At 38.4% G+C, this 23,619-nt stretch overlaps 1 protein-coding gene across 1 annotated transcript; it reads left to right on the plus strand.

Moving 5' to 3' along the window:
- The first annotated feature begins 8,443 nt into the window (after positions 1–8,443).
- LOC141651578 (uncharacterized) lies at positions 8,444–11,374 on the plus strand. Its single transcript, XM_074459282.1, has 5 exons — positions 8,444–8,559; positions 8,677–9,335; positions 9,505–10,159; positions 10,573–11,220; positions 11,308–11,374. The coding sequence occupies exons 1-5, from the start codon at positions 8,444–8,446 to the stop codon at positions 11,372–11,374; spliced, it is 2,145 nt and encodes a 714-aa protein (XP_074315383.1).
- Positions 11,375–23,619: the final 12,245 nt, after the last annotated feature.

The raw sequence follows: 23,619 nt of genomic DNA on the forward strand, positions 1-23,619 counted from the left end.
TAAAGTACTCGATCGAGAGGTTTTAGTTTGGATTTGTTCGATCGAGTGATATAAAGTTTCTCGATCGAGTGACTAGCATATATACTCGGGATTTTTATCCCGTGTTAGGTTTATTTTATGTTAATAATCACTTCCCTATATAAAGGAAGTCGTCATTAGGTCATAATCATCTCTACACACTCTTAATTACTCTTAATCTCTGGAACTTTGCTCTGAATCACTGCTACTTGTTCTTTACGCCGGATTTGCTTTATTGTAATCTTTCTCTTCTTTTAATATTAATCAAATACATTATTTCTCTTAATCCTTGTTCTATTATTCTTTTGTTATTGATTTGTTTAGTTTATTCTTAATCTTATTCTCTCTATTATATCTTTTCTTGGTATGCTTATGTTTATTGTTATTGATTTCAAGAACATGAGTAGCTAATCTTCTTATGTTAGGATTAGGGAATCCATGGTAGGATGGTGACGATGTAGCGAATAGACTAGACGACTTTCATGTGAGAATCTGTCCCCATAGCAATATAACTTTAACACCAATTTAGTTGAATGCATGCTTCTAAATCACATTAATCTGGTTAACTTTGTTCCTGGATCGGAAGATTGGAATAAACAGACCTGCTATGAATAGTAGACTACCCTAATGAGGACGGAAGTTAAGTTAGTGGAATTCTAGGGTGGATAGCGGACCGGAAGGACCTTTCCCATGCCCTTATTACAGTAGATTGTCTAGGCTATTTGCAACTGAGTCGATAAACTGCCATGGTGAACCGAAATCATGACATACTCTCTTTTATCTGATCACTTTTATCAAATTTTCTCGCTTTATTGCTCTTACTTTATTTCTCTTGCCCTTAAACCTTTAGTAGTTTAGAAAATAAAACTTAAAACCCCCCATTTGTGACCTAGAGAGACGAATTTCAGATAGATACCTTGCCTCCCTGCGGAGATCGACCCTACTTATCACTAGCTTCTTTTAGTATATTTAGGTATTTATTTTTGGTACAAAACGATCGTATCACATATCACGATTTTGGAAAGAGTTGCAGGAGTCTATGGGAACTACCTTAAAGATGAGTACAACATTTCATCCTACGACAGATGGCCAGACGGAGAGGACCATCAAGACTTTAGAGGACATGTTGCGAGCTTGTGTTATGGATTTTGGAGGTAGTTGGGAACAAAGGTTGGACTTAATTGAGTTTTCTTATAACAACAGCTATCACACTAGTATAGGCATGGCACCGTTTGAGGCTTTATATAGGAGGAGATGTAGGAGTCCGATTTGTTGGGATGATAGAGCTGAGGCAGTGGTTTTAGGGCCACAGATGGTACAAGAGATGGTGGAACAAGTTAAGCTAATCAGACAGAAGATGAGAGCGGCCCAGGATCGTCAAAAGAGTTATGCAGACTTACACCGTCATGACATAGAGTTTCAGGTTGGGGACAAAGTTCTTTTGAAAGTGTCTCCTATGCGTGGGGTCATGAGATTTGGGAAGAAAGGGAAGCTTAGTCGGAAGTTTATAGGACCATATGAGATCGTGGATCGTGTGTGTAATACTACGGATTTTATAGGCTAGTACTCGACCGAGTATAGCCTACTATGTCGAGTAAAGTGTGATGTGTATCCTGTTTGGCTACTGCCCAGGAACACTCGGCCGAGTATGAGGAATACTCGACCGAGTAGAGGGTACTCGGCCGAGTATACTCTATACTCGACCGGGTATCCGGTCTGACAGGTAATATTTCCGCGATTTGATTTGGAAATGATTAGGGCGTTATATATTTCACTAAACAGTTTCTAATTACATTTTACAAAACCTAAAACATCATACGACACTCTAATCACCTCGAAATCTCTCCCTAAAGTGTGTGTGATCATTATCAAGTGTATTCATTCCCTTAATTCTTTGTCGGTAAGTTCTTATTCTCATATTCAATGGTTTATATTTCTAGGGTTGTCTTTGATTATGAATTGGGGGAAATGGGGTTTTGCAATTAGTGATTGTGTTATGTGATTGTTATTTAGACGGAGACTTCGTAGAGGAGCCGTTCTAGTTTGCTTGCTCGCATTCCTTGTTGTTGTGCTAAGGTAGGGTTTCCCTACTCAGTTGTGTTTAATTAATTTGAGATGTTGTGATTGTACTGTGTATGATTGTTGTCTGCTGATCATCGGAGTGTTGGTGTGGTGGTGGTGTGGTGGTTGTGATGATGTTGTGATGGTTGTGGTGGAGTCACTTGCGGGAGTGGCTTCACGCCCTAGTTTGCCCTCCGTGGAACCCATCACGGGAGGGGATGTGCACATTAAGGGACAGGGTTATCGCTCGTTGATGAGCGGGACTTAGGTGGGGATTGGCTGCGGTCCCCCACTGGCGGCGAGGGCTACCTGTTGCGATGGGTAGTCTGGCAGGGCTACACATTTCGGTGTGTAGTCGGTTACTGTGTGAGATCGGGAGACTGAGGTTGGAGGATGATCAGCTGGTTACTTTATGCACTTGTCTTATTTTAATTATGCAGTAACTGACCCCGTTGTGTTTTGTAAAATCTGTGGTGATCCATTCGGGGATGGTGAGCATATTGTGACAGGTGATGCGCTTATTGAGCTTGGGGGCAGTCATGGGAGAGTCACCACGCTGGATTAGTTGTCACCGTCACGAGTCTTAGTTGTCGTTTTTGTAGTTGTTAGCATTTGGATATTACTTTTGTTGGATTTTGAGACAATGTAACTTTGATAATTTCCGTATCTTAATAAATGTGTTTGGACTGTTGCTTTTGATATGTACTAACCTCGGGCAACCGATATGGTAACAGCCTTTCATGCTGGGGTAGTCCTGGTAAGGTACCTTGGTATGAGGGGGTGTTACAAAGTGGTATCAGAGCCGACGATTCCGGCACCTAAAACTAATGAACCCAATGAACTTAGCGAGTCTAAATAAAATGAACCTGGGGAGAGTTGTTTGGAGCTACCGCAAGGACTTGGGAGACGTCCCGGAGTCGCACTATGGCCCTCACAAACTCAAGCCGGTCACCAGGGGTAATTTTTTGTATGTTTATTCGATGCATGTGTGTGGTATGTAGAAATTGAATGGTTGGAACATGTGGTAGAAGGTGTTATGTGTGGAAATATGTGTAAGACATGGTGAAATTGGTTGAAATGGATTTGACATGAAATGTATTGGCATGTTATGTGTTTATTATATGGCTTTAAGATTGATGACGTAATATGCTTAACTTTGGGTGGGTAGAAAGGCATAATAGGATGTGTCCTTGTACTGTTTTAGCTCGTTTTTGCATGACTCGGCCGAGCAGGGCAGGTACTCGACCGAGTAGGGGGTACTCGGCCGAGTAACCAAGCACTCGACCGAGTAATGTTTGGCAGTAAGCAGCAGTAGCTACTGGAAGTGTTTACTCGACCGAGTATCTTAGCATACTCGAGCGAGTAGAGCATACTCGATCGAGTATGGTTTATACTCGACCGAGTATGATTCTTGTGATTTTGACGCTGGCTACTGGAGTGGATTACTCGACCGAGTATCAGTGATACTCGACCGAGTAGTCCTTACTCGACCGAGTGTCGCTATACACTCGGCCGAGTACTTCTTTGGCGGAGGGTCATTTACATTTTGGGCCGTCGACTTTTGTGCTTACGTTTCTTTACCTCTTATCAGCTCAAAATGCCGCCAAAGAGGACCGTCGAGCAAATTCAAGCATCTGAGATGACTATCGATGAGATAGCTCGCATGATCGAGCAACATGAGGCTCTTAAGAATGTGGGTAAGGGTGCGGAGAAACCTGTGGATGCTACCCAACTTAGCATCATCATCGCTCGCTTTAACCCACCTACGTATGAGGGCGTCGGGGAACCCAAGTTGCTCGAGAACTGGCATCGTGAGATGGAGAGTCACATGGAAGTTGTTAAGTGTCCACCAGAGATGATAGTCGAGCACGTAGTGTACTACCTGAGGGGCGAGGCCGCTGTATAGTGGCAGAACGTCAAGGAGGACGCCAGGGCTTACTACCAGGCTGAGGGTCTAGGGGCTATACCATAGTCAGGTCTAAAGAGTGCCATGAGGGAGCAGTTTGCGCCGGAGCATATCCGTCACAAGTTGAGATCTGAGTTCGATTCCTTCACTATGACCGATGATATGACAGTCACTGAGTACTATCACCGGTTCCTTGAGTTGTCTCGCTATGCGGAGGACATGCATCTAGGACAGAGGGGTTTGGCTCTTCGCTTTGAGAGGGGTTTGTTAGCTAAGATCATGAACCGTTTACCAGCTGGAGTTATCACTGATCTTAAGGATGTGTATCTGAGGGCTGGTCAAGCTGAGAGGTTGGTAGATCTCTCCAAGGAAGCTACCGAGAGAACTGCTGCAGAGAAAAGAAAAGCTGAAAGTGGGAACAACAATCAGTCGGGTAACAAGAAGGGCAACTTCAATCAGACTAAGGCTTTTTCTGGTGGAGCTGGTTTCTCTGGAGGATCTTGAGGATGGGGTAGAGGTGGTGGTCGGAGTGTGAGTGACAACTCCAACCTATCATGCTTCAACTGTGGTGGCATAGGCCACAAGAGACGTGATTGCACGGGTGCCAGGACTGGAGTAGGCTCGGGAACTTTTCAAGGAAACTTCTCACAGGGTCCGAGTCAGAGCTTTGCTAGCAACCGGCAAGGTGGGTCATGAGGTAACCATGGTGGACATAGCAACAATGGCGGTTTTAACCGCAACAGTGGAGGGTCTTACCAGCGCCCGAACAACAGTGCTACCCAAGATTCGGCAGCTAAGCCGAGTACTTCTAATGCCTCGGTCCAGGGAGGAGGTCAGAAAAGCAGTGGGGGAAGCTCTTTATGATGGACAAGCAAGAAGCTCAGGACCATGCACATGTAGTTACCGGTACCTTTCTTGTTCATAATACACCGTCATTTGTTTTGTTTGACTCGGGGGCAACACACTCTTTCGTGTCTAGCAGTCATGCTTTGTCTATGGGCTTGGGGGAGTTTGAACTTGTAAAAGATGATGTATTTATACCTTATGGGGAGTCGGTGTCGTGTGTTAAGTTGTATAAGGGTGTGTTTATGTTGGTTGGAGGGGTAGACTTACCGGTAGACTTGCTAGAGTTTCCTATGGATGGGTTTGAGGTTATTGTCGGGATGGATTGGTTGGTTAAGTATGATGCCAAGATAGATTGTCGGCAAAAGAAAGTGTCTTTAAAGGGTCCTAAGGGTATAAGGGTGTCTTACAAGGGGTTTGTTGTGAGACCTAAGTTTAAGTTCATCGCGGTAATGACCTTAAAGTCGTGCTTGAGGAAGAAGTGTCCCTTGATTCTTTGTCAAGTGAGAGATCTCCGAGTAGAGCCGCAGACAACTTCTGATATAACGGTGGTGGGAGAGTTTGATGATGTCTTTCAAGAGGAGATACCGGGGTTGCCGCCAAAGAGAGATGTTGACTTCAACGTGGAGCTTAAACCGGGAACATGTCTTATATCTAAAGCACCATACCGTATGGCACCTAAAGAGTTAGCAGAGTTGAAGAAACAGCTACATGAGCGGTTAGAGAAGAGGTATATCCGGCTAAGTGTGTCACCGTGGGGAGCTCTAGTTTTGTTTGTAACGAAGAAAGATGGGAGTATGAGGCTATGTATCGACTACAGAGAGCTTAACCATGTTACAGTGAAGAACAAGTATCCTTTGCCAAGGATTGATGATCTTTTTTACCAGCTGAGTGGAGCATGGGTGTTCTCTAAGATCGATCTGAGGTCAGGTTATCACCAGTTGAGGATAGCAGATGAGGACATTCCCAAGACAGCTTTCCGGTCTCGTTATGGCCACTATGAGTATGTGGTAATGCCTTTTGGTTTGACTAATGCACCAACAGCTTTCATGGATCTGATGAATCGGATTTTCAGGCCGTTCTTAGACAAGTTTGTGGTTGTCTTCATTAATGACATCTTAGTCTACTCTAAGACTAAGGAGGATCCTGAGGAGCACTTAAGGATAGTTTTGCAGACTCTGCGAGAGAACCAACTTTATGCCAAGCTATATAAGTATGAGTTCTGGTTAGAGGAGGTGGCTTTTCTGGGTCATGTGATATCTAGGAAGGGGGTGTCCGTGGATCCTAGCAAGATTGATGCAGTGACCAAGTGGGAATCACCAAAGAGTGTTGCTGAGGTTCGGAGTTTCTTGGGCCTTGCTGGTTACTACAGGAGGTTCGTGAAAGACTTTTCCACTATAACACGGCCTATAACTGCTTTGATGAGGAAATAGACCAGATTTGTTTGGGATGAGAGTTGTGAGACGGCGTTCCAGACCTTAAAGGAGCATTTGACCACAACTCCTATTCTAGCTTTGCCAGAGGGATGCGAGAACTTTGAAGTATATACCGATGCTTCAAAGAATGGTCTGGGTTGTGTTTTCACTACTACAAAAATAGACGTAATGCAACATTTTGTATGCAACACTTACGGTTTGTGTTGCAATTTTTAGTTAATTAAGCAACGCTTTAATTAAAAATGTTGCTTTTACTTATATAAGGCATCACTTTGAGATAAGTGTTGCAATGTATTACCGTAAATGCAACGGTCTTATACAAATGTTGCATTTTGTAGCAACACTTGAGCAACACTTTTGTCACATAAGTAATATATACCCTAAAATTTTTAACTTTTTGGTTTTACCGCTTAAGTATTGTGAAATGAAAAATTACAAATTAAAAAACCACATTTTGTGGCGCCAACTCACACATTCATCCATTCAATGTCAATGTTACAGTAATCCATCACCGCCTCAATTCATTCATTCTTTATTCATTCCACCGTCTATCTCTTTTCCTTTCTCATTCATTCGTTCAATTCCACCGTCTCTTCTTCACTCAATCTCAAATTTGATTGGATTCTGTCGAAACCCGGTGAAGTCATATTATTTGGATTGAAGTCATTTTCTGATTGGGATTTGTCGAAAGGTATGATACTCCTATTTCAATTGTTTTTATCATTTTTAAGTTGTTTTTTCGATATTGTTCAAATTTTGTGTATGAGTATTGAATTGTTGCTGTCGACTATTGTTTTCTGCATCTAATTAACTATTTTCATTCCTGTTAATTTTGTGTTTTTATTGAATTTCAATGTTTATATGATTGATGCTGTTGTTGTTGATATGATTGATGTTGTTCTTTGTTGAGTGATTTAGGGTAGTTTATTAGAATATGGTAGTTTATTAGAATAAGGTAGTTTATTAGACATGTTTACAGTGGAACAGGGAGCGAAATATTATCTGATACTTTGTACCTGAGCACATAGCATGAGTTTGAAAGATGAACAAAAATTGAAAGTAATCACGAGAAATGAAAGTACATGACTAACGATGTGAGTTCCTTAAAATAGAGACAAATATCCATAAAACAGAGTTCCTTAAAATAGAGACAAATACCCTATTCTAATAAACTAGCCTATTCTAATAAACTACCTGTTCTATCATTTTTACGGATTCCCGATATCACCAGACAAAATTAAAGTAGGAATGAGTCTGTTTCAATTACAGTCAACTTTGTCGAGTAATTACATTGTTAAATTTATAATTTGTGCTTATTTAATTCAGAATTCAGAGGATGAGGAATGGTAGAAGTTGGATGTATATAGCTAGTCGTTTGCCTGAGTTTGAAAATGGAGTCATTGAGTTCCTGAATGTGTCATTTTCTAAGGCTGCTCATGGGAGTCAAATAAGATGTCCATGTAAGAGGTGTTTAAACCGATATTGGTTACGAAGACATGAGGTGTATGATCATTTAAAAGCATTTGGTTTTATTGAGGATTATTATGTTTGGACTTTTCATGGAGAGGATCCTTTATCAACTGAAACCATAGTTGAAACCCTTAATGAAGAAGAAAATTTCAATGACAATACCAATACATTGTTAGACGATAGATTTAGAAGTTGTTTAGAAGGTGACACTAACGTACAAAATGGTCCCAATGATGAAGCTAAAAAGTTTTATAAGTTGCTAGAAGAGGGTCAACAAGAATTATTCCCTGGCTGTAAGAAATTTTCAAAACTGTCTTTTGTCATTCGACTATTTTTGTACAAGACACTTCATGGAATTAGTAATGTGGCATTCAATGATCTCCTCCAATTGCTAAGAGACATGGTCCCGGAAGCTAAAATTCCGGGAAACTTCACTGAAGCTAAGAAAATTGTGAGGGATTTGGGTCTTGATTATAAAAAAATATGTGCGTGTCCTAACGATTGTATGCTATATTGGAAAGAGTTTGAAAATACTGAAGAGTGTTATAAATGTCATGCCTCGAAATGGAAAAAATGCGAAGCAAATTCATCTAATAAGACTTCAAAGACTTCGAATAGTCGCCGTATACCTGCAAAGGTCTTATGGCATTTTCCACTAGAACCTAGGCTACAAAGAGTATATATGAATTGAAAGCTGAGAAGCTATGACATGGCATCCGATAAACGTCCAAAAGATGGGTATCTAAGACACCCTGCAGACGGGTTAGCTTGGAAGGACTTTGATTCTCTATTCCCTTTATTTGCTAATGAACCTAGAAATGTAAGGTTAGGGATCGGCTTCACGATGGGTTCAATCCATTTCGAACTATGAGTGTATCTCACAGTACATGGCCCGTTGTGTTGGTCAATTACAATTTGCCACCTTGGATGTTCATGGCTTAGGAAAATTTTATGCTATCATTGCTCATTCCGGTCCGAGGGTCCTGGGAATAATATTGACATATACTTACAGCCTTTGATTGAGGAATTAAAAGACTTATGGAATGTAGGGCTTGAAACATATGATAAATTTAGGAATGAAACATTTAAGTTACATGCTGCTTTGACATGGACAATTAGTGATTTTCCTAGGAATTCAATGTTATCGGGATGGAAAACAAAAGGGAAGTTTGCTTGTCCAAGTTGTAACCATGAAACAGAGTCCTTATATCTGAAACACAGCAAAAAAATGTGTTATATGGGTGGTCGCATATTTTTAGATGTTAATGATCCATTGCGACGTGATAAGAAGTCTTTTAATGGTAAAGTTGAACTAAGAACCCGTCCCAGACCCCTAATAGGATTTCATGTCTTAGATGAGTTGTCTGAATTTGTGAATTCTTTTGGGAAGAAAGAGAAGCAAAAGAACAAAAGTGACTCCCCATGGAAGAAGAAGTCTATATTTTTTGAATTGCCTTACTGGAAACACAATAAATGTCGACATAACCTGGACGTGATGCACATTGAAAAAAATGTTTTTGACAATGTACTGGGAACTTTATTGGATATTTCTGGTAAAAGTAAGGATCACTCCAATGCTCGCTCTGACCTATTAGATATGGGTATCAAACATGACCTACATCCTCAACTGTCACAAGACCAGAGACATGTCTTCTTCCCAAAGGCATGTTATTCAATGTCTACAAAAGAAGGATATATTCTGTCGTGCTTTGAAAGGAGCAAAACTTCCTTATGGCTTCGGCTCTAATATTTCGCGATGTGTGAATTTAGCGCAAAGGAAAGTTTCAGGATATAAAAGTCATGATGCTTATAGCATATTACATTACTTGCTTCAAGTTGCTGTGAGAAGGTGCCTTCCCAAGCATGTGGCGCTTCCATTGATTAGATTAGGAAATTATTTCCGAAAACTGTACAGTAAAGTGCTAAATCCACAAGAACTTGATTTCTTAGAATCTGAAATCATCCAAATATTATGTGACTTAGAAAAAATATTTCTCCCAAGCTTCTTCGACATCATGGTACATCTGCCCATTCACCTAGTAGAGGAAATTAGGCTTGGGGGTCCTGTGCAAGGGAGAGGGATGTTTTTCATTGAAAGATATTTATGTAAATTGAAATCATATGTGCGCAATAGAGGTCGTCCAGAAGGATCTATTGCAGAAGGTTATTTGATTGAGGAATGCATGAACTTTTGCTCTCGGTACGTGGACGGAGGCAACACAAGATATGACAAAACCACATGTGACATGTCAGCTAATGAAACAGAGGAACTTAACACTACAATATTTGGTAATTGTGGTCATCCTTTGGGAGGAAAGAAGCAAAGAAATGGACGGCTGTTCACTCTGGACACCAAATTAGCTGCGCAGGCGCATCGCTACGCCTTATTCAATTCAGATAGTCAAGAAGTTGATCAGTGCATAAAGTAAGTAACTTTATCATATAATTTGATTACTAACATTATATCATAAGCATTAATTTTTATAATTACGTTTTTTATTTTTTTGGTGAAATGTAAACTTCTCATTAATAATCAAATCCATCTATTTACACCCAACATATACATCCATTACTGTCATCCTTGAACCAACAACAAGCATTGCCTACTATATTCACAATTAAAAAACAAATTATGCACGAGTTTTCGACCATTACCACAAAGCGCACACTTTAACATAATCACCTAGCGCCACTTATAAACCTTATGAATGTCATAAGGAACACGCAAACTTGATTCAAAGTAAGAAAACCAGTTTTCAAAACTTTTTTGACCTTATAGATTTTTAATTACGTTTACTTCTTTAATTTCTGAATTTATTGTTTCACTGGTTTATGTAGAGAACATGAAGCTTTCGTAAACTGTCAGAGTAGGAAAAGCAAATGGAAACGTGCACGTAATCACGGTCATGATTTCCCAAACTGGTTGAAAGAAAAGGCGAGCCAAAACGGTGTCTCTGAACAAATATTTTGGCTTGCTAAAGGACCTAGTCCTACAGCCAAAAGGTTCAAGGGTTATTATGCAAATGGTTATGAGTTCTATACCAAATCACGTGATGTCAGATGCAAAACACAAAATAGTGGTGTAACCCTTTCTGCTTTAACTTCAAGTTTTGCTAGCTCTAAAGACAAAAATCCTGTTGATGGGGATGTTACCTATTATGGTTCAATTCTAGAAATAATTGAGCTGAACTATTGGTCTAAGTTTACTCTTGTGTTGTTTCGTTGTGAGTGGTATCAAGTGGAGAAAGATGAATATGGGATTACTTGTGTTAATGTGAACAAATACTGTTCAGTGGATGATCCGTTTGTCATGCCATCCCAAGTGCATCAAGTATTTTATGTGGCAGATCCAATCTTAGATGGGTTGCAATATGTCATGACTAAGGTTCCAAGAGACATATTTGATTATGACATTGAAATTGCAGAACCTAATAATGACCTTATAATGCATTCTCGACATGTGGAACCTGAAGAGAATATCAGATTGTGAAGAGAAGATATAGATCCTACGGTTGTTGATGCAAATACTGTATTGGTCAACACTAATAATTTGTTTGATTTAAATAATGACAGTGATGACAATGATGACACATTATGGGACTGGATGCAAGCTGAGGAAGAACATAATGATGAGGACTAATGAGTAGTGACAAGAGAAAAAATTGTATACATTTGTAGTGTCTTTCATTGATGATTATTATGCCTGAATTGTTTGTCCGAATATTTTTATCTTTTATCTTACATTTCTGTCGGGTTTTTTTTTTTGATCTTTTGCCGAATTTGATCTAACTAAATTTCATTTATAATGAATTAGATCTTTTGTCTGAATTTTTTTTTGTTCTGATGTTAACATTACTGCAATTGAAGTATGAAAGGAAGCTTGAATGAATATGAGAGAGTTCGCATTGAAAAAATTGCACAAAATCAGGCAAGGATGGAAGAGTTGGGGATACGAGAATATTGTACGATCGTCAAAAAGCCTGGTTGAAAGTAGCAAGAACAAAAGAGGAAAACAAAATAAATTAGGAAGAACAAATCATTCTGACAAAGAAGATCTGAATTATGTTCCTAGCAACACTGAGTCTGAGAATGATGATCATGTAAATGCCGAAGTTCGTCATAAAAAGGTTTCTCTGTTTTTCTCGATCCGAATATGCGGGTTTCTACGATCCATACAAGTACATTTTTTCTCTAATCAAGCAACACCGATTTGTTCATATATTTTGTCCGATCTGTACATTTTTTTTCTCTTATCATTCAATTTTTTTATTACATGTCTACCTACTAATGTATATGCGGTTTTCTTTGGTCGGTAGTCGGCAACGTGCACAATATATACCACCTAGGTCGGTGACTAGATTGAGAAATCAATGTCAAGCTAACAAAAACCAACAACGGTTCGACTCGGCAACACCTTGACAAAGATCAGACAGGGGAAATCAATGTGAGGAGAAACATGACTATGGCTGACATGATCTTGATGAGAAACCAGATGCAAAAATAAAAAGAAATGAGTACTGATTTTGGTCAATCATCACATTTCACCCCTACCAGAGAAGACTTAAACATTGGCTCAAAGACGCATGAAACTTATATCCAGCCTTCGCCTACTCAGGGAGATACGATGGGAGGTAACTGTACCATATCATAATGTGTAGGGTAAGATATTTTAATTTTATAATTATCATCCTTTACACTATTTAGTTTTTTCATTCAACTTATTAAAAAATGCGGTTCACTACGAAAATTCATCTCAAGCCGAACGAGATGAACTTATAGCAACATGTTTTGGAGGAGATCCATTAAGCGATAGTAATCGAAGGCGAGACACATAGCTCGAAGAGGAATATCATGAAGATGAGAGTGAGGAAATAAACTTGGATATTCAAGATCTTGAACTAGATGGTAAATTAATATTAGTTTATTTCTTGTATTTTTTTTATATTACATATATAAATATATTTTGTATATTATATGGATATTTAATTATATACTGCTTGTAGCTATCTCGGAAGGCGGTACAAGAGGACGAACAATGTTACACCATGTACACACGCGACCGTTGGAGAAAAGGGTGGCCATCATTCTAAATGAGTTTGGGCAACCAATTGGTCCCATATTGGAGAAGCAAGACATTGTAGGTGAATTTTCTCGTTTTTTAGGTACATTAGCTCAGGATTATGACTATGTACCCTTATCCTTTGACTCTTGGCGGAAAGTCCCTAACAAAGATAAACAGTGGGATTATATCTTGGTATGCCTCCTTTTAATTATAGCTTACTTGAATTCAGTAGCGCCTTCATTATTTTATTTTTCAAAATTATACAAAACCGTTATATTCTATGCATGGAAAATATATAGTACCAGATGACGGTAAAGACTGGGTAATGAAGACTGTTAGAGATGCATGGAGAGTCCACAAATGTCGTTTCAAGAGAAAACATTTCTACCGCTATAAAGATGATAAAAGTAGGTGGCGAAATAGATCTAAACTAGTTCCTGATGAGGACTTTCTAAAATTACTTGCCACATGGAAAAAAAAGTCTGAGAAGGTGATATTCATCTCCTTATACTTGAATTTATAACTCATAATGTTTTTGGCTGTATATATATATAAATCGTCTTTAATTACGCAAGTGTGGTTCACTATTTCTATGCATTTATCTAATGTGCAGCAACGATGCTCTCGTAACCGTGATCGTCGGTTGGCTCAGAAAAATATGCACACGGCTGGGCCAAAAAGTTTTGCAATTATACGAGAGGAACTGGTAATTTAAATGGATGTCATCAGTTATGAACTATAGATAGATCATTTTTATTGAAGTATATATTATGCTATTCCTCATTTTACAGAAAAATGAAAATCCAGACAAAGAGCCACCTTCTCTTGCTAAATTGTTTGAGCATACTCGTGCAAGAAAAATTGGAAAAAAGTATAAAGAGCCGTATGATGATACAGAAGGAAAGATAGTAAGTTAATTAATTTTACGGTTGGCTCATTATAATTATTCGATGCATTCAAAATTTTTTGACGAGTGAAAGTCTAATCATAAGTCTAATTATAGGCAAACATGAAAAATTATGTACCTGATGATGGAGAATGCCCAACAGACCCCTTTTTGCATGTCATGGGCAAGGAATATGACGACCGTCGTAGATTATTTGGTAGGGGTGTGTCTAATAAAAAGTTAAAGGTGGTGAATGGTACACAACCCTCTTATGTGGTTCCAGTGGAGGTTTTGGAGTCGTTGAAAACTACTCTACGTGAAGATTGGCGAAAAGACATGGACTGCGAAATGAGTAAACGAATCAAAGAACATGAAGCAGAACATCTCAAGAAGAAGGCGGAGTTAGAAAGCATGCAAAAAGATATTGAAAATGAAAGAGAGTTAATGAGAGACCAAATACTGACAAAGATAATTGGAAGACTACCTCCAGATGTTGTCAAGGAGTACTTAACATGAAGTATATATATTCCTTCATTGTTCATTCTTTTTGTCTCTAATTTTCTCCTGTAATTTTAATTTATTTTTCGAAAAGTGCGTTCTATTTGGCAGAGGTGTTCTTTGTGTTGCTTTCTTAAATTGTTGTTGAAAATACCTGTGTGGACAGTTAGTAGTTGATGCGAGAATCATCTCTAAGGCTTGAATATGTGCCCTGTGTGGGAAATACCCTTACGCTTAGCCTGAATCTGTGTTGTCTGTGAATTTTATGTTAAATTAGTTAGTCTGTGAGTCCTCGATCACCATTTAGCTCCCTATCCCTAGATGTGCTAAATCATTTCTAGCTCTAGATCCTAGCCACCATTTAACTTCATCTTGTGTATCCACTCTCGATCTTCTTTGGAAATTTGAGCACACAATCATGTTTACATTTGTCCCATAACCAATCTTTGCTGTACTCCTTTTTGGTACCCAAGGAATCTCAGTTAGTTTGCTCACATGGAATCTCCGATTAGTTTCTGGTTCGTGCACGCACCGAACAACTCTCTTGTTATAAGCACACTCAAAGTAGATGTGAGATATACATTCCTCAGCTTGCCCACAAAAGTAGCATCTATCCTCAATATCCATGTCATACTTGATCAGTTTGTCATTTGTCATTCGTATTTAGAGCTTCTAGTGCATATTGTCATCCCATAAACTGATTTTTGGCACAACTAACCCACCCATTCCAGGCATTGTTGTACCAGGTCACCTATCTTTGGTGCATGCTTGTGTACCTCGGACCATTCGGACCATTGATAAACCTTATTAGTAGCATGAGGCGAGTAGGTAGTTAGAGTAAATTCGTAGGTAGATAGAGTAGTCAATAGGGTTGCTATGATTGGAACTTATGATGCAGAATTATTAGAGTTAAACAGTATTCACAATGGGCCTGGTAACAAGTTACGCGTGGAAGCTATGAGCGTCTTTGTCTATCATATATTTATGCTATGCATTTGAATCATAAGCCGTTCTTTTTATGCTTTTCGGACCTTTTGGTACATGGTTTATTATTAAATTTGTTGAACAACAATGGCATGGTTATCTTGATTTACGAACAGACTTTACTATTAGTGGTAAACCCTAAATTTAATGATGAACCCTTTGAAATGTTTCAAATACTTTTGCTAAGTATTTACTCAAGTATAACACTCTTGATGCTTCATTGTCATTCAATCAGTAAAATAAAATAAAATTATGTCAAAAGCAATGGTGTAGATATGGATACTCCTCTAGGAAGAGTAACAGGCTGCTGTAAGTCATCTCGAGAACAGAGGGTCTCTGAGTCTTTGGTGTGATTATTATGGCTGGACATGCCTACCTTTGCAGATCAAACTCAAACGTATCACATAGGCTACACCTTGTGTACAATCACGTACTCTATTTTCTGCACGTCCTTGTTAATTAGTTGTTCTTTAATGCATTATTTATTATTTCGTGATAATTAAGTGTGACGTATCATCTATGCCTATTGAGCCTTTGAATCCTCAAATCTAATAATGTTCTATTTTTTATGTTACAGGTTGCATTTGAGGTATTAACAATGATGACGGGTTGATTTTTTGTCCGGTTGGCAACATATATATGCTCACAATACAAGAATGAAGACTTATAATTAGTAGCTTTCAAATAGTCGTTAAGAATTATTATTTGTTCTATTTAAACATTTGTTATATTTGTTTTAGTTAAATAATTGAACATTTGCGATCGAAGTTCTACTTTTGATCCTTTTTTGAAATGTAATTGACATATATTTTTGAGACTGAATCAATTGAATGCACAATTAGAGAGAATTACAATTGTTGCGTGCCTTACAAGTCCTTATGTCGTTGCACTTTATTAAGTGTTGTTTTTGAATAAATTAGTGTTGCATTTGTTTATTATAAGTGTTGTTTTGGGACGTAACCAATGTAGACTCTCTAATAAAAATGTTGCATTAATTTCATAAAAGTGTTGCTTATCAACATGAAAAGTATTGCATTAGTTCAGGAAGTGTTGCTTTTTTTACATAAGAAATGTTGCATTAGAAGATAAAAAATGTTGCCTTTGCAATTGAAAAAGCGTTGCATAAACATGACCAATGCAACACTTTTCAAAAGTGTTGCTTCAGATTAAAAAGTGTTGCATTAAGCGTTGCAATTACCTAATGCAACAAGACCTGATGTAGCACTTGATTAAGTGTTGCATAAACTCTATTGCAACATTTATATGACATTATGCAACAATAGCAAAGTGTTGCTATAGAATCTAAATGTAGGATGGGAAGGTTATAGCTTATGCGTCGAGGCAGCTGAAGCCATATGAGGAGAATTACCCTACTTATGATTTGGAACTGGGTGCAGTTGTCTTTGCTCTTAAGATTTGGAGGCACTACCTTTATGGGGCAACCTTTAAGGTGTTTTCAGATCATAAGAGTCTGAAGTACATCTAAACTCAGAGGGAGCTTAACATGCGACAGAGACGATGGATGGAGCTGATTGGGGACTACGATATGGAGATTATCTATCACGAGGGTAAGGCTAACGTTGTTGCAGATGCTCTGAGTAGGAAGAGCGTTCATTCGCTATGTACAGCTATGTCTTTGCTGAAGATGAGGGATGAGATGTCCAAGATGGGGATCTATATGATAAGGAAAGGAAATGCCATCGGGGATTTGACGATCGAGCCGGATTTGTATGTGAACATCAAGAGTAAGCAAGAGCTTGATCCTAAGATTCAAGAGTGGAAGTCTAGAGTGTAGAGTGGCACAGTTTCCAGGTTTTCTATCCACACAGATGGGAGTGTTCGTTTTGATGGGAGATGGTGTGTTCCTGATGATACAGATTTGAGGAGAGTGATCCTGATGGAGGCTCATTTCACTCCTTATTCGGTTCACCCAGAAGGTGACAAGCTGTATAAAGACCTTAAGAAGACTTTTTGGTGGCCCAACATGAAGAGAGATGTGGCTGAGTTCGTGGCTAGATGTTTGACCTGTCAGAGGGTCAAGGGTGAGCAGCGGAGACCACAAGGTAAGATTCAATCCCTTGAGGTACCTGAGTGGAAGTGGGAGTCGATCTTTATGGACTTTATCGTGGGGTTACCTAGGTCACAACAAGGTAACAATATGATCTGGGTGATTGTTGACCGGTTAACAAAGTCAACTCATTTCGTTCCTATGAAGGATACAGGGTCTAAGATGCAGCTGGCCTTGGGTTACAGGAGACATGTGGTCCGGTTACATGGTATACCTAAGGATATAGTGTCTGACCGAGATGCGAGGTTTATATCCAAGTTTTGGCAAGAACTGCAGGACTTGATGGGTACTACCTTGAAGATGAGTATAGCTTTTCATCCAAGAATCGATGGTCGACCGAGAGGACTATCAAGACCTTGGAGGACATGTTGAGAGCATGTGCCATGGAGTTTGGGGGAAGCTGGGAGGACAGACTGGATCTGATCGAGTTTTCGTACAACAACAGTTACCATACTAGTATCGGGATCGCACCTTTCGAGGCTTTGTATGGTCGAAAGTGCCGAAGTCTAGTTTGTTGGGACGACGGTTCAGAGGCAGTGGTTTTAGGACCACAGTTGGTACAAGATATGGTTGCACAGGTTCGGTTAATTCGTCAAAATATGAAAGCAGCTCAGGATCGCCAGAAGAGTTATGCCAACTTGCACCGCAGAGACATTGAGTTCGCAGTAGGTGACAAGGTCCTTTTGAAAGTGTCACCAATGCGGGGAGTGATGAGATTTGGAAAGAAGGGCAAGTTAAGCCAGAAGTTTATAGGTCCTTACGAAATTTTGGATTGTGTAGGCGAGGTAGCTTACAGGTTAGCTTTGCCACCAGCTTTGGATAGAGTCCACAATGTCTTCCATGTTTCACAGCTCCGGAAGTATGTGAGTGATCCGTCACATGTGCTTGAGGTTGAGAACATCGAGCTTGATGAGTCCTTGTCCTATGCTGAGGTTCCTAAAGAGATCCTAGGCCGCAAGGTACGCAATACAAGGAATGGTGAGACCTTCTTACTCAAGGTGCTTTGGTCTAATCATAATGTGGAGGAGGCCACATGGGAACTAGAGGAGGCTATGCGAGAGCGTTTTCCTAACCTTTTTGATCAGGTATGGTTGGTTACGGGGACGTAACTGTTGTCTTTCTAGGGGGGTAGGAGATGGTCGCATGTGTGTTTTTGGGTAGTTTGAGTCGAGTTAATGGTGTTTCGTGATGTTTTGTGCTAGTGTATTGTTTGGTATGTAGTGTCGGGAGGTCGTTTGGTTGTGGTTTGTTTTTGGTAGAGTGTGAACTTTGGGGACGAAGTTCTTTTTAAGGGGGGAAGACTGTAATACTACGGATTTTATAGGCTATTACTCGACCGAGTATAGCCTACTCGGTCGAGTAAAGTGTGATGTGTATCCTATTTGGCTACTGCCCAGGAAAACTCGACCGAGTATGAGGAATACTCGACCGAGTAGAGGGTACTCGGCCGAGTATACTCTATACTCGACCGAGTATCCGGTCTGACGGGTAATATTTCCGCGGTTTGATTTGGAAATGATTAGGGCGTTATATATTTCACTAAACAGTTTCTAATTACGTTTTACAAAACCTAAAACATCATACGACGCTCTAATCACCTCCAAATCTCTCCCTAAAGTGTCTGTGATCATTAGCAAGTGCATTCATTCCCTTAATTCTTCGTCGGTAAGTTCTTATTCTCATATGCAATGGTTTATATTTCTAGGGTTGTCTTTGATTATGACTTGGGGGAAATGGGGTTTTGCAACTAGTTATTGTGTTATGTGATTGTTGTTTAGGCGGAGACTTCGTAGAGGAGCCGTTCTAGTTTGCTTGCTCGCACTCCTTGCTGTTGTGCTAAGGTAGGGTTTCCCTACTCAGTTGTGTTTTATTAATTTGAGATGTTGTGATTGTACTGTGTATGATTGTTGTCTGCTGATCATCGGAGTGTTGGTGTGGTGGAGTCACTTGCGGGAGTGGCTTCACGCCCTAGTTCGCCCTCCGTGGAACCCGTTACGGGAGGGGATGTGCACATTAAGGGATAGGGTTTTCGCTCGTTGATGAGCGGGACTTAGGTAGGGATTGGCTGCAGTCCCCCACTGGCGGCGAGGGCTACCTGTTGCGATGGGTAGTCTGGCAGGGCTACACACTTTGGTGTGTAGTCGGTTACTATTGTTGGAATATGTGTCCTCCGACAATAATGCGATCACGACTGTTGATCATGATGATCACATGTTTAAGTCTCATTAAAATGAATGCAATTGGGAAGTAATATTGTTACTGTCAACTGGTCAACATATATCGGTAATGATTGGCTGACTAGAGTTTGACATTACTGTCGTGTGACGGTGGTGATCAGTTGACCCCCTAGGTCATACCTAAAGGGCAACACTCTTAATTGATTATTTAATTAATCGTATAATGTTACGAGTTAATTAAATTACTTGAAAATTGACGGACGATTTTGGAAGTAAAAATTTACGTATCATATTGAAATGTGATTAAATAAGATACGGTCTGAGTAATTAAATTGTATAATTACTCGGATGAAATAAATTGTTTAATGTAACAATTAAATTTGAATGAATTGTTATAAATACAATCTGTTGTGATTTACAATTGGTAAAATATTTTGGCACAAGTAATTATGAAATTACTAAGTCAGTTTTTGTATGTGACGTATTTTTTATTAATACGTTGATTTTTAATATGATAAAAATACATAAACAAATATATGTGACATGTGACATGTAACATATAGACAATTGACAAAAATAATATGGTCACCATATTATGCAAAGGGGCCGAAAATTAGAAGGTGCTTAGCTAATTATATGTTGTTTATAATTAGTGGAAAACACAATGATTAAAGGCATCCCTAGCCATGCAAACCTATTGTTCCTTGTGAAGAACAATTTCTCCATGCATTGGCTTCCTTTTCCTTCTCCTCTTACACGGTTTTGGGAAGTAAAATGCCATCATTGTTTTTCCTATTTTTCCACCTAATAACACTAAAAATGTTTAGTAGTGGATTCATTCCAATTCCATCATCAAAAATAGAGATTTTCTAGAGAAATAAAATCCTCTCTTCTTCTCTCTAAAACCGAAAACACATAAGGGTTTTATAAAGTTTTTGGTTCAATTTTCTTCTAAATTTAATATTATAACTAGTACTTGTAATATTAATTTTAATTAAGAGGAGCCTTGGGTATAATACATAGGGAGAGATCTTACACTTAGATCTTCATTCTTCCATTGGAATAAGCTCAAGAACAAAAGAGAAAGGTGATCTCTTTTGTGCCCAAATAACCGAAATTCAATATGTAAGGACATTATTTCTCTTCTCTTTTATTAATGTTTGCATGCATAAGATCCGTTTTAATTTTATGACAAATTAGTTTAGAAATATATGAGTATGTTAAATATGTATATGAATCTACATTTCCTTCAATCGGTATCAAGAGCCACGGTTGTTTGCATGCAAATTGGTTAAAAGTTTTTCGGAGTTATAAGAATAACAAATAAAACTTGTAAAATTTGTGTTATTATGATATATCACGAAATTATTACATGCATGTTAATATTTCTGGTCCTAACGTGTTTTAGGGTATTTTGGTTAATTTTTCGGATTTTTATTGTTCATAATTTACTAAAATGGCATTTAAATGTGATTTTATGAGTAAAAATGTCATTTTTGGTCGAAAATTAGCTATACTTCGAATTTTAAGTTGATCTTTGGATATGTTATCACATATATTATTTTGAGATAACCTGTAATTTTTCATAATTTTTGCATTTGTTATGCTCGAAAAATGAATTTTTCATTATTAAATTCGGATTTAAGAGAAAAATAGGTTAATATGAGTTAAATTTCGAATCTGGTCATAGAAAATTTATATGTTGTCACATGCAATTTTACAAGATGTGTGTAAAATAATTGGCTATAAAGAAGTCTTTTAGCATGATTTATGAATTTTTGAAGAAAAATGACATAAATAGTGACATTATTAGTGAAAATTAATAAAATATATTCTATGACTTAGGAAAAACGTCTAATGTTGCATTTTATTGTATTTTTCAGATCTAAAATTGAAAAGTTAATGAAAATAATTTTTTCCATGTTTTTATGATTATTTTATTAAACATCGATAAACCGCAACATTGTTTTTCCGGAAAATTTTCGAAATTTTTAACCTAAGATTTTGAACATTATGAGTGTCATGGAATTTTTCCAGAATGTTCATGAATTTAAATTTCAAATTTTGAATTTATTTGAAATTTTTGGATTTATTTGAAGTTTAATAGCTTATTTTTGTTATTTTGGTCCATTTATGAGCAATTTTGTAAATAAAAGTTAATTATGGTCAAAATAATTAGTGAAGACTATATTTTGAGTCCTAAGAGGTTAGGGTAATTAACTTATGCATAAATATGAGTTTATGTATTTTTGTGATTATAAAATGTTGAAATCACGCAAATCCGTAAAAACCGAGTAATATACGATATTGGCTATTTAAAAGGCGATTTAGCATAAAAATTGAGCATGTTCATACATATTATAATGCTGCATTTTCTTTATGATTGTCATAATTTTAATTTATGTAATTTTGAATTATGTAATTTTACTTAGTATGGCCTTAGATTTTAATTGGTATTTCCCGAAATGTATGGGAATATCGATTCGGTTGTAATTTTTATTGTGATCTCGTATCACCGTTTTGTAATATTTAATAGATTTATTTTGTTTTAGTTACAAATGTATAATAGGAAATTATGTAATTTATTATGTAATTTTATTCATTCCGGAGTTCCAAAAGACGGATTTCTTCAAGAATGGCGATACATAAAGACGGTGTTACCTCGAGATGCGTGCCACAACCGAAGTTCAAGGGACCAATGGAGTTGGTTTCCGAATATGTAATAGATTAATAGTTTTTCTATTTTAGGGAAGGCCATACTAGGATTTATTTACTTTTATGCTTGCATTTTATTTTATGTCACATGCATCGCTAAATCGCCATAACTAAACATGCATTGTTATTTTATCGAGTTTATCGACCGTGTCAATTCGAATTATCGTAGTTCACCGCTTTAGTTCACTTAAAACGTGATAGATAATAAATTGACATGACCTCTCGCTAAAACAACTAATTGAGACATAGCCTTACCAAATAGTAGAAACCATGAAAACCTATTTCGCGAGGGAGTGCACTCGGCTACCCCGGGGTACAAACCTTGTTACGTAGGGGAAGTGGGTGATGAATGTTAATCCACCGAATTCATGTTGATAAGGGATGTATCGGCTACCCCGTGCCCAAGTTGATGTGGGTTTGGATAATGGACACATTCATTCGAAATTTGGATTGAACTCAACAAAAGTTATTGATAAGGGATGTATCGGCTACCCCGTGCCCTTGTTGATGTGTTTTGGGCTATAGATAAACATTAGAGTAATTTTATCGACCAAGAGTTCTAAAAGTAGAATCGATTAAAAGGTTAATCTACCGAGTTATATTAATGAAGGTTGCATCGGCTACCCCGTGCCTAAGTTGATATGAACTTGGGTCTTGGAATCATTTATTCTAGTTGGGTAGAGGTCACTAGAAAAATGCATAAAACTTGTTTAAATCATTCATTTTTACGAGTATAATTAAAACGACAATTGTTTTACTCCTTATATTTTGTTTTGTAGACCACTTCTTATTCATAACAAATGGCAACACCAACTCCTAATGCTACACCACTCGCTACTTCATCTTGGCTCCGATCCTTTATGGATCGATGTAAACTTGAAAAGAATGGGTCAAATTTCTCCGAGTGGGATGCCCAACTCAAATTAGCCGCCGAGGGTGACGACAAGCTTCGTTACCTTACCGAGGCCTCTCCACCCGAACCCTCCACTAGGTCCACCGCGGCCACGAGGGAAGCCTATGAGACTTACCAAAAGGAGTCCGCCGCAATGAAAAATGTCTTAATATTTGCGATGGAGGCGGAACTCCAAAGGAGAGCCTTCAAAATGGGCAATGCTAATGAGATTTACTCCAAACTTGTGACCATGTTTTCACAAACTCCGCGGATCGTCCAATATGAGGCGGCCGCGGCATTCTTTGATCTCGACTTCAAAGAGGGCCAAAAGGTTAGCCCTCATGTGCTCAAACTCATGGAGCTTGTCGAGACCTTGAAAATTCAAAAGGTTGAAATCCCCAAAGAACTCATCGTAGATAGGATTCTACACTCCTTGTCTAAGGTTAAGGCATATGTGCAATTCCGGGTGAATTTCAACATGCAAGACAAGGACGTGTCTCTTGAGGAGTTGCACAAGTTACTTGTGCAAGCCGAGAGGGACATGGGGTTAAATGTGAACCCTCCCAAGGATGTGCTTAACATAAGCACAAAGAGTAAGGGGAA

Source organism: Silene latifolia, chromosome 4, assembly GCF_048544455.1.
Source record: "Silene latifolia isolate original U9 population chromosome 4, ASM4854445v1, whole genome shotgun sequence".
Classification (NCBI taxonomy): Eukaryota; Viridiplantae; Streptophyta; class Magnoliopsida; order Caryophyllales; family Caryophyllaceae; genus Silene; species Silene latifolia.